General features: G+C 34.2%; 2 protein-coding genes across 2 annotated transcripts; both read right to left on the bottom strand.

The window, feature by feature from the left end:
• Positions 1-1,346: 1,346 nt before the first annotated feature.
• LOC129316271 (acyl-coenzyme A oxidase 3, peroxisomal-like) lies at positions 1,347-6,664 on the bottom strand. The gene is made up of 13 exons (XM_054960604.1): positions 6,099-6,664; positions 5,733-5,850; positions 5,520-5,627; positions 5,249-5,421; positions 5,054-5,153; positions 4,869-4,943; positions 4,644-4,774; positions 3,315-3,450; positions 3,116-3,235; positions 2,400-2,546; positions 2,196-2,300; positions 2,010-2,111; positions 1,347-1,875 (listed from the first exon to the last, which is right to left on the bottom strand). The coding sequence occupies exons 1-13, from the start codon at positions 6,551-6,553 to the stop codon at positions 1,627-1,629; spliced, it is 2,019 nt and encodes a 672-aa protein (XP_054816579.1). The 5' UTR covers positions 6,554-6,664; the 3' UTR covers positions 1,347-1,626.
• A 1,696-nt stretch (positions 6,665-8,360) lies between these two features.
• LOC129315532 (rac-like GTP-binding protein RAC2) lies at positions 8,361-10,079 on the bottom strand. The gene is made up of 6 exons (XM_054959297.1): positions 9,717-10,079; positions 9,533-9,620; positions 9,345-9,454; positions 9,209-9,272; positions 8,872-9,104; positions 8,361-8,653 (listed from the first exon to the last, which is right to left on the bottom strand). The coding sequence occupies exons 1-5, from the start codon at positions 9,813-9,815 to the stop codon at positions 9,028-9,030; spliced, it is 438 nt and encodes a 145-aa protein (XP_054815272.1). The 5' UTR covers positions 9,816-10,079; the 3' UTR covers positions 8,361-8,653; positions 8,872-9,027.
• Positions 10,080-12,209: the final 2,130 nt, after the last annotated feature.

The raw sequence follows: 12,209 nt of genomic DNA, 5'->3' as shown, positions 1-12,209 counted from the left end.
GTTAACGACGGGCTATTAAATGTTCTATTTTTAAAAGTTTATAATTTATTTTGCACTATCTAATAGTTTAAGATATTAGATGCTTCTCGAAAAATAATATATAATTAAATTTGCACCTTTATCCTAATTTTTATGAGGTGGTGATATGGAAAACTGGTCCTCTCAAAAAGTGAAAAAAAGTAAAATACTTTAGAGAACTGAAATTCCTATGCTCACAACATTTTGCATTCTGCCTTCAGAATTTTTCTTCCAATATGCTTTGGCAGGGAAAAAAAAATAATGTTCTTATTGCTAAAGTCGATTGGCCCACTTGAAAGAGGAGGCGTATGTAAAAAATTGAGTTCTGGTGGAGTTGATTATTAGGTTGTGAATAGTTAGTAGTTTGTTCATTACTTCTCCCCTTGGCTCTTGCTAAAGATATCTCCATTCCACAATAAACAAAATAGAACCCATAATCTCACGGTGTCTCATATTTGAAACATAATTGATAAAATGTATAAATATAATAAATTCTCCATGGAGAAAGATGCTGACACGCTACCAATAAGGTCCTATTCTTGGATTTTTAGGTACCTTGTTTCTTGGTGTCACAAATAGCTAGCGAAACAGGGATACGCTAATGCAACAAATTACTGAGATCGAAAAGCTTCACTGAGAGTGTTAAAGTAATTATGTTTAATCACAGAGAGGCAAAGGCAACTCTTCGACAAATGACATGTACCCGTCCAAAACAAACAACCTTTCTTTTGGAGAGAAGTCTGTGCTGCAAAGCTTTTCATTGATGAGTCCGCAGCTGTCAAGGTCTCAAGGATTTGCTTCAACAGAGAAGGCTTCAACAGAGAAGGCAAACATATCCTAATTTTATGTGGGTTATAAACTGAAACGTTATCCCCTTTGCAACTTCTCTTCAATTCAATAGGAGAGTATTCAAAGAATAAAATTCCAAATGCACAAAATACACTTCACAACAGAATTCTGGGCAAAACAGCCTCTAATAGTAATAACCAAAATGAAAATTTTATTATATATTCCCTCCGTTCAAAAATATAAGGCGTTTTAACCTAATCTCACCTCCCGATGTAGTTACTTATTTTTAAACTAACTCTATCTTTTCATATTTACCCCTATTTAATAGGATGTTTCACCCCAAAAAAAATATAAAGTGATCTATTCAATAGGGGCACTTTTGAAAAAAAAAGGTAATGATTACACTTTAAATGACTAAAAATGTCTCATATTTTTTAACATCCAATCTCTTAAAAAATACTTTACATTTTTGAACATAGGAGTACTTTCTAAAAAGGTAAAACTTAATAATAATTGTTAGTCGTAAAGAACAACTACACTTCATGCATCTAATCCGGTTCATGCTACATATAGATCATTAAACATAAACATCTCTTGTTTAGGCAGTTTTATTTGTCCAACTGCTGTTACTTACAAGCTAAAATGTTACACTCATCAATATATCGATATATGATAAGATTTGTAACAATCTGCGTTATTCATCAGTCACGAATAATACAACTCATTTTTCAAATATATATTATACGGAGCCATGTTTAGCTGACACAGAAAACTAACGACCACATTTTGCTAGGTATGCTCACATTTTGCCATCAGCAATCAATGTTCAACAGAAGCCCAGGAATTTGAGTCGATCCAGTCATAAGCAATAGGGCTCAAAAAAGCATCAGGAATACCAAAGGAACTGACCAGGGCGAGTGCATGTGGTCGAAGTTCAGAAGAGAGTTTTGTCACTTCTTTCCTTACTGCAATAGCTTCATCTCTTGAAAAGTATTTATATCGGAGGAAGGAAGCATCTTCATCCAAGCAAATCAAAGCATACATGGATCTCAAAAGCCCTAAGATATTCTGCCGATTAAACATATGCAATTATGAGTAAATGGGCTTGTTTAACCTCTTGAACTCAGTATCCAAAAATCCTAGCTGCATTTTATAGCACGCATTTTAAATGAAGGGGAAACAAAATCGAGTTTTACTTATACCTTCAAAGAACCAGCTGGTAAAGCAGATTCAGCATCCATGAAGGTTTGCAGCATTGCTCGTTCTGAGAAAGCTCTACCTAAGTCCTCAGCAAGCTGAAAACTCTGGTACAGAAAAGAGTTTCGAACTGTAAGACAGAGAAGGGATGAAGGGATAATTGACAAAACAGGGAAGAATCTTGTTCTTACTTGAATGAAGGCTGACTCTGCACTTTCTCCCTGAGCCTTATATTCTGATACCTTAGCAGCAAAACGACTCAAAAGATCTCGCTCTCTTAAACGGAACATGTCAATCTGTGTAAATAAGAGGTAAGCAATGTGCCAAAAAATAATAAGAGGCAAGTAGTAAATTTCAACCTGATCATCCAAATTCAGAAGGTCCCATGAAATCACCTGATATTGGTTGCTCCTTATGGTAGAACTAGTTAGCAGTGATGGGATAACAGGCTGAGGTTTGTTCATGTACTCCAATCCCAAACCAGCAAATGGTTTGTTTTTCTTCTGATTTGCTATGTATTCTGCAAGAAGTGCTTTGCTGACCTGTGTTGAAATATAGCACCAATGAATTTTATACATCAAATAGAACAAAGAAAAAAGTTTGAAAGGAAGCTTAAAATTAGCATGAATAAAATCTCATGAAACTCAAGTTCTGGGTATGCAACTGTGTTAAATACTCATTGGAAGAGCTTCACCACCAATGTGATCCTACCCAGCTTAGCCCATGAATAATGTGTAATTGTATTTAAAAAAAAAAAATCCTCATGAAACTCAAGTGGTGCCAACATAGAAGTCCTAAGTGCTTAACAAAGTTTGCAAATCTCAAATCCCAGAAAATAGTATGTTTTAAATATCCCAGGTAAACTAAACAGTATAATTTAATATGTAAAATATATTCATTTCTGTCAATACACCTAAAAAACCTAAAAGTTTAAACTATTAGGTCAGACTAAGAATATATTGTCTTTGATGGGTAGTAAAGTAGAATATGAAGCCTTCACAGCCAGAATTCATTTATTACTTTTCCAGCAACACAACAAAACTTCGAGGCTAGGGGGAAAAAAAAGTGCTTAAATATGGTACATCATAATCAACAGTTTACTACAGCGTACCTGCTGCATCAGAACATGGTTGTCCCCCTCAAAAGTTGACTGCACATCATATTCACCCATCAAATGACCAACACGATTTTCAGTTTTATAACCTTGTCCACCACAGGCTTCACGACATTCCTGGTTTGTGCATAAATAGAACTTTTGTGAGTTTAATAACAAATAATTTATCAAACCTAACTATAATTTCTATACTTACCTGAAGAATTCGCATATTATTCCATGTAAATGTAGCCTTGTATGAACTAGAAACAACATGAATGGTTTTGTTTGACTGAGGTGACCTTTTCACATACATCATTTTTAAGTCATTTGCAGCAAAACTCATTGCATATCTGCAACACAGAGGACGGAAATGAACATCAACAGGTCAGGCCACTATGCATCTGTCAATGGTCAAACCAGCATAGTGACCTTTTACTGTGTTCAGAGTCTAGAAAAATTGGTCACATAGAGGAAGTGGGGGGAGCAAAATGCATGTGTTTTCCAAGAAGGCAAAGTCCACCGTCAATACACTTCAGTTGCCTAATACATTCAATGGCTACATTTCACTTGATATGGTGGTTGGTTATTGAGTTCAAGAAACATGCCCCTATCCATTCATAATTTCATAAAATGTTTTCTGCAAACGTTTAAACAATATCAGTGATATGGTTAATTATTTCCTACATGAGAAAGATATTGAGCACAGTCACAACAATAAAATGATATCTAAAAACCATTTACTACATCTAAGTTGAACTTCCAGCTTATTTGATTTACTCTGGAGCTTGCAAGATGGGATTCCAAGAAATTGGTCTGGTCATAACTTTCTTTTGTTGAAATTAAATATGGTTTTCAATAAGTTCATTTTGTTAATGCTAAGTAAAGGAACTAAAGTTACTAAACAAGTTTGGAAGGCATTTACAGATCACGTGCACATAGAAACACTTTTGCCTTTAAGAGACTCTGGATGGTCGGTGGTCTAACATTATAGGGGGTAAATCTTTAATGGCATAATTAAGCACGTGGTGCCTGAAAGAAAAAATTCAATTATATAAACAGGCAGCCTCATCATAAGGACAGGTGGAACTCCCAAGCTATTTTTCATGACTAAAGATCTGCAACATAGTCACAAGTCCTTTCTTACATCTACATCCTGGAATAAATCGTCAATTGTATCAGGCAAGTAATAATTTCATGCCATTCTAATTTCCTCATTTCATAGCACTCTTCTAGCCTTGGCTTGCTGCACAACAAGAAGTATCTGCCTTATAGTAACAAAAAAACAACTTAGCAATTACCTGAAAAATAATGACTATAATTAAAGTAGACTGAAATTCCTCTAAATTTTCAAAGAAAAGCACAAAAGAAAAATTCTTGGGGCCCTCATGTTGCCGAATGATTTGAACTTTTAAATGGTATATATTTACACCAAAAGCCAGAAAATTAGACAACAGTAAGAAATGACTGCTCAGTTTATCTCTCACTAAATGTTGCTTACTGAAAGAATTGAATGCAATGAAAAAGTCTTTCTCGGAGAACTTACACTTTTGCAAGTAAAGGCATTAAACGCTGCTGATGAATTGGGTAATCAAGCAATAGGACTTCAGGCCCATTTGGTGTAATAGAAAAGGCCCGCCTTGTCAATGCATACCGTATGGCAATGGCTAAGCTAATCTGGAAGCAAATGATTGATATGACAATGTAAGATGTTGAATGGAAGGAACATGATCAGATGCCCAAGGCATAGTAAAGGCACCAAGTACATTACCTTGGACACGTAAACAGCACTGACAGCAATAGTTACACGGCCAAAAGTCAACGGAGCCAAGAATGCTGCAAACCTCTGGAGCAAGAATGACATCCAATACAAGACATTTGGCAAAGATTACTCAAGGAGAGAAGAAGAAAACAAACAGACCAAAGAGGATTTTAGCCCTCCAATAAAATAATCACCTGATCTGGATCCTTTATTGCACTCAAATATTGGCCGTTTGACGAAACATCAGCCACTGAATTCAACAAATTCTCCCTGGGTATTCTCACGTTGTCAAACCTAAATATAAATGTCCAGAACATTTGAAGGTTAACATTTTTAAAATAAAAAATACATAGATAGACCTTGTAAAAAACAAAAGGAGTTGTTATTACCATATACGACCATTATCAACTCCATTTAAACCAATTTTATGACCACAATCAGCTATTCTGATGTTTGGACATGTGTTTCCATCTGAGTCCCTGATTTGGGCAATAAATGCATGGACACCTTGGTTGCTTCCATTAATGTTGAGTTGCGAAAAGACTATGGTATGTGTTGCATGCTGAATATAAACAAAAGGATAAATGCTAATACTAAAACAATCTTATGACGAATAGATTCCTAAAATAATTATAAAAAATGATGTAAAAGCAATCTCACTTTTCCCGCACCCCCTATCCAATACTTCTGAGCAGATTCACATGGAGTATTAATGACAAACTCCCCAGTGATTGAATCATAGGTAGCAACTGTTTCAATTCCTCGGACCTATAAACATTAGTGCAAAAAGAATTGTTAAGATTGACAAGGCAGCACATAATAAGCCACATATGGACCCCAATACTCAAGCCTGATCGAACAACCTTCACATACATTACTTCCATGGCCCAACTCCGTCATAGCAAAACAACCCTTGATCATATAATTTTCAGTGTCTCTCAACCACTTGTCATGATGGCGCTTGGTTCCCAGAAACCGTATGGCTCCACCCCTGAGATCAATTATACATCAGAGATACTAGCAGTTAGATCATCCGTTACATTTGACATTTTAAGAAATTCAAATAACAACTTCTCTGATCTACTTTTACTAGCAACATGTGTCGTCTTTTACAGAAGGGGCCAAAAAAAAAAAAAACACCACCACATCCCTCAAAAACTATGAACTTCTTTCTTATTCACAACGGCAATATAAACACCTCTTCTCACCCTCCTAAAACTGAGAAAACAATAAGCATACCACAAGAAGAAATGGACGCCAAGCTTAATAGCGATGGCGTGGTCATACATCCCAAGAACCTCATGGAGCGCAAACCTCCTTAGTTCGAACTCAGGCCCCGTACCCGTAAGCCAACCTTGGAAGACGCCACGATCCAACAGGTACTCAATGCGCTTCATAGTCATCTCTCTTTGCTGTTCCATGGACTGGTTATAATCGGGAGAGACGAAGACCCTACCCCCCAATCTCTTAGGGTTGAAGAGGTTGCTATGCATGATCAAGCTAAACAACCAATCCCGATCGTCCAGATTGTGACCGTCCATGAGCTTCCGCATATGTTTGATGTCGAAAGCAAAGGGCTCGGACACTTCCGGCGGAGAGTAATGGAGGCAGGCGTTGGGTCGGAGAATTGACGGCGAAGAAGAGTGAAGGAGGTGGCCGGAGAGCACCCGGGTTCGCCATGAAGCACGGTCCATGGGAAAACGAAGAAACTAAAAGCTATGAAGGAAAACACACAAGTCAGACAGAGATGATGATATACGTTAATAACGTCTCAATTCTCAATGGGGCGACTTTAGGAAGAAGGTGGGGAAGGATAGGATCAAATGGAGAGACCTTAATATTTTATGTCATATGCTCATGACACTTTAGTCCTCTTTTTTAATGGAATGCTTAGGGGAAGATAGATTTTAAAATTTTGAATTTGAATTGAATTCATAATAGTCGGCAAAAAAAAAAAGAAGAATTGAATTCATAACCGTAAAATTTGTTTGATGAGAAGGAAAAATAGACTTTTTATGGACAAAAAATATTTGATACTCCCTTCATAATTATAAGGTAATTTAAAATAAAATTATACATACTAGTAATATTTTATAAATTTACTTTTTTATAACAAAATTATAAACTTTTAAAAAATATCATTTCACACTTAATTATTACTTCCTTCGAATTAAAATATAAGACATTTGTAATTAATTAATGATTTAAAAAATATTAATTGAAACTTTAACTATTTTTAAAAAATTACATCTTTTTAATTTTAATCTTATTAAATACTCTATATAAGTACTTTAATGATAATAATTAAAATTTTAATGAATCATTTTTTTGAAAGAAAGTAATAAATAAAGTAGGAATATAGTTAAAAAAATAATTATAAAAATTATCTAATGTTTTATATTTCAAGTTAAACAAGATTTTTAAAAAATATCATATAGTATGGTTTCAAGAAAATATACTAAAATATCATTTCAATTCTCTCTCCACTTAAAAAATAATATTAAAAAATCATTAATAAAATATTAATTTGTTAAAATTGTTCTATATTTTAAAGTAAAAAGTAAAATTTTTTTCCAATATTGTCATATATTTTGTGATGGAGTAAGTATTAAAATCGGCATCTATATACATATATATATATATATATATTTTTTTTTGGGTGCCTGACCCTCTTACACACAAACAAGCGATGCAAATGAAGATTTTTTTTTTTTTTTTTTCATTTGGGCACTTCCTAGTTGACTGCGTCAAAGCAGTTGAATCTTGCCTGTCAAACTCGTTAACTTGTTTGGCCAAGAAAGTCTAAGCGCCTGTTTGGATTTCCCTTATTATGGATTATTTTGACTAAAATTATGGTTTGGGCAAAAAATACCCATACATGTCTGTTTTTTATAATCAATTATTTACACCCAAATTATGTTTTTCCATCAGGCGAGAGAAGTAGCTTACTCAATTCAATTATATCATTAGTCATTTATTATTTGTCAGAATTTTTTTCTCGCCAGACTTACCCCTCCAACTAGTTTCAACCTTTTAGATGTCATTCGAGCTTTCAACATATCTCCACTCCAACTATGCTTGGTCCTCCTCTCATCTCCATTGACACATATTCTGATGCCATCAATGGCTTGATTTCGTATTAAGGGTTTGTGTATCCTACTTCAACATATGGGAAATAAATAATGATAGTAAAGTAAATTCTTATGCTAAAATTTAATAATTTATATTTTATAAATAGATTTCAATAAATTTAATAATATTATACACCTGAAATTAATATTTACATTTTAAATAAGTAAATGCTTTTTATGGTAATTTATACATTTAAAATAGATTTGACTAAATCATCTAAACATTTTTAATTATATCAAAATCATTTAAAAAAAAAAATGCTACCTGTCTAGCAAAGTTGAGATGACTGTAATAAAACGATCATAGCACATCGCATCCAGTGAAGGTGAATTGTCCCAACAACGAAACCGAAATTGACTACAAGGCAGATAACACATTTTAATCAGATCTGATATTAACTTGTCCATTATATTGAATACACACTGCTTGTATCCAGGAGATACATTTAGAACATGAAGTAGAACAAGTACGCATGTTCAAGGATAGCAATCTGAACACAGAACTTGGGAAGGCTGTAAATTATCACAAGATCGGAAGAACCAAAATAAAAATTGAATACTAATTTATAGGACTACACAGGGCCTGGTCTTCTTTCCCTTTTTCCTTGTCTTAGGTGGCTGTAACACAACCTTGATCGCAGCATCAAACACGGCCTTCACATTCTGAACATTGCATCGAACGCACTCTATCAAGCTCAAGCAAAATTCTTAGTTCACTCCCAAAGTTTCTAGTTCATGTTGTTGCCGGTTTGCTCGAGATCAGTTATCTATCACTTAATCTTTATTACTCATTTTGTCATGCTGTTATAAGCTGGAAAACTTCATGATAAGAGAGAGAATTCTACTGCAATTTAGAGGCGTGAGTAAATGAAAAAAAGAACCTGCTGAGTTTTTGCGCTGCACTCTATGTATGAAGCAGCACCGATGGCCTTCTTCAATTCTTCTCCCTGTTGAAGGATTACAAGATTTACGTGTGACTTAAAAGGAACTTCATTCAGATTCATGCAAGCTAAACTGTGTTAGCCTTAAAACACCTTTTAACAACTTGCCTGGGCAGTAGTTATAGGCTTAGCACTAGGATGATCGATCAGATACTGCCTGTCTCCCCTCAAATCTGCAGTGATAATCATCATATATAATTGCATTGCTATCTCAGCTCATAAATTTGCAGCTTTAAACTGACGGAATTCAGTAAATTATAGTTATAGCTGAAAATACCAAGCTTGGTTCCCACAAGTATAACCGGTACATTTGGGGCATAATGTCTCAGTTCAGGAATCCACTGCAAACACAAACTCAGTGTCAGATTCTGACATCTAAAAAATGTTGCGTTTTTGGTGAATTTGAGGAGAACCTTTTTAGAGATATTCTCATAGCTGGCTCTGCTGATGAGAGAGAAGGCAAGCAAGAACACATCTGCTCCTCTGTAGCTCAAAGGCCTAAGCCTGTTATAATCCTCCTGCCCTGATCCAATCAAGCAACATTAGATCATTAAAGTAAGCTAAATCACTCTATTACCCACCTTACTTAAATTATACTTACCAGCAGTGTCCCACAATCCCAGGTTAACTGTGCTGCCATCAACCGCCACATTTGCGCTGAAGTTGTCAAAAACTGTTGGCACATAGTCCTTTCCAAGGAGAAAATGTCCTTTTTTGTCAGACACCATGCAAACCAAAACGGCAAGTTCAAACAATTTTAAGATAAACATCGTGTGTCATCATACAGTTGGGAAAGTGTTGCTGGTGTAGGAAATGAGCATGCAGGTCTTCCCCACAGCTCCATCGCCAACGGTGACACACTTGATAAATCTTGCTGTGTTCATTTCCAGAATCCTCTGTTTTCTGCACCTTATATTACTATCTTGCTGCTTCCATGACAAGAAGAATATCACTTTCACTCGAAAGTTTTGAAATAGAACTACAAAAAGGAGAGAGGACGAGGGATATTTAGATGGAAAGAGAGAGAGAAAGAGGGTTTAGTTTGAATTTGAATAGCAATGGAGGGGGAGGAGGGTAGCATTTAATAGGATGAGCCCCAAAGCACCAACTTTATTGTGTATCTTTAATCTTTACCATTATTGGCTTCGGCTTTCTGTTTCTTTAAGGGGAAGGCGTTGCTTTGATATCAGCAACGAGGGCGTTTGGTGCTGCACTAGTGTCAGTTGGTTAAGTATTGTGCAAGGCACAGGCTGAATTATGAGCATTTAGAATGTAAGTATTGCTTGCCCAACAAAGAAGCAGTGATTCAAAGCAGAACCAGTATAATGAAAATTGAAAAATCATATGGTTTAAAATGGAGGTTCACATATCACCAACGTAAGCATGATATCAAGTAGAATTAATCAATGTCATAATAAGGTGACAGAAACTGTGAATATAGTGGAAAAATTAAAACCATTCGCTTTACTTTTTCCACTGTATCACACTCCCAAGTCACTACTATATCACACTCCCAAATCTCAAATATGAATCATTTTCCTGATCTGGGCTTTACTGGATTTATCTAGCTTTATTGGGTGGTTGGCGTTATTGAAGATCCATCATGTGTTTTATCACCAAAGCAAAGTTTTTCTTATAAAATAATCTTATATATACTTTAATTAATAACCTGTGACATCTTAATATATTATGTTTCAGTACCAACTAATATTGTCTCTCTTTCTTTTAAACGGAGATCTGAATTGTTAATATACAAAGTACTTTTTCAAACTTTATTAATACACCAAGAATAATAATGTCACCCATCTTCTACTCCTTCATTTTCCTTTTCACTTTACACTTTCTCCAAGCTCTTTGAAATATGTGTTTCTGGATTTTCTTTTGCTCTCTAAGTCCTTGACAGGCTCACATAAAGCTATAGCTTGAACTGGCTGAGTTACTCTTCATATGTGAGTGAAGAATTATCTTGAAGGTTGAAGCAGACAACGGCTCCAAAAACAATGGCTTTAATTGTAATGATGAGATTACTATATGGAATCCTATCTTTCACGGTCATTGGTTTCTTCAAAGTTATCGCCGGACACCAACTTGGTCAATTTGCTTTAATAAAGAGATAAAAATCATAGTACTGAAATTATATTTTATTTTGTTATTGATGATGATTTACAAGTTATTATTCTATATTTTATATTTATATTTATAACATGTTACTCGTATTTTTTTTAATCAATTATATAATTAGAGAAAATTCAGATACTTAAATTTATACATTAATTTGACTGAAAACAAGTATTCCAAAAATATAAATTTAAATACCTAAGTTTTTTTAAAAAGCATAACATTAAATTTTTTAAGTTTTAACAATTACAAGATAAAATTTATAAAAATAATCCAATATTATTTTTGTGAATGCATGAAATATATAATAACTTAAAACTTTTTAAGAGATTACACTTACCAACTTTTAAATTCTATTGAAATATGTACATATTCTGACAAAGTATGTGTCAAAGGATTAAAAAATAAAATAATACCAAAACTCCAAAAGAAGCCTTTTATGTTTTATGGCTTATTATTAATGCAGATTAATATATTTAAGCTGACTTGAATTGCGTGGATATTAAGTTAAGTTTCATAACTTTTTAATAATTTATCTTATTATAAGTATGATATTTTATATTGATACTGATATATTAATAAACTATCTAATTTTGTTTGAAATAAAAAATTATCTCGTTAAAAAAATATAAACTTATATCCTGGCTGGGATATTTTGCTTTATACATTATATAAAGTAAAAACGAATTACTTTTATTTTCACATAAAAAAAGGATTACTATTTACTTCTATTATTTATTTTTAATAATTAACTTATTTTCTAACTTTAATGTAAATAATTTTGAAAATTCTAAATCCCTTATTATGTCAAGGTTTGCTTAGGAAGTAAAAAAATGATAACCGACAATCTGAATAAATCACACTTCTTCTCAGTTCTCACTGTTGACGGGAGACGTTCCCTTCGGTTTAGGCTGAAAAAGACGACCAAGTCAACACTACAGCTACAATGAACGCAGCTGGATATACATTGGCTCGTCTGTGAGAAGTGAGAGCAGAAACATTCTCCGACATTAAGATGGGAAAATCTTGCCTCGTCCATTTCATCTGCCTCTCGTTCCTTCTAGCTTCTACAGCTTATTGCTTCTCACACCCTCCTCTCCTTGGAGTTCACCCCCTAGGTATTTCTGGATATCCTTCGTCTTTATGCAGTACCTTGTTTG

The sequence above is a fragment of the Prosopis cineraria genome, unplaced genomic scaffold, assembly GCF_029017545.1.
Source record: "Prosopis cineraria cultivar Desert tree isolate PC_DT_omini unplaced genomic scaffold, ASM2901754v1 PC7, whole genome shotgun sequence".
NCBI lineage: Eukaryota > Viridiplantae > Streptophyta > Magnoliopsida > Fabales > Fabaceae > Prosopis > Prosopis cineraria.
This window is presented reverse-complemented; position numbering and strand designations above follow the sequence as displayed.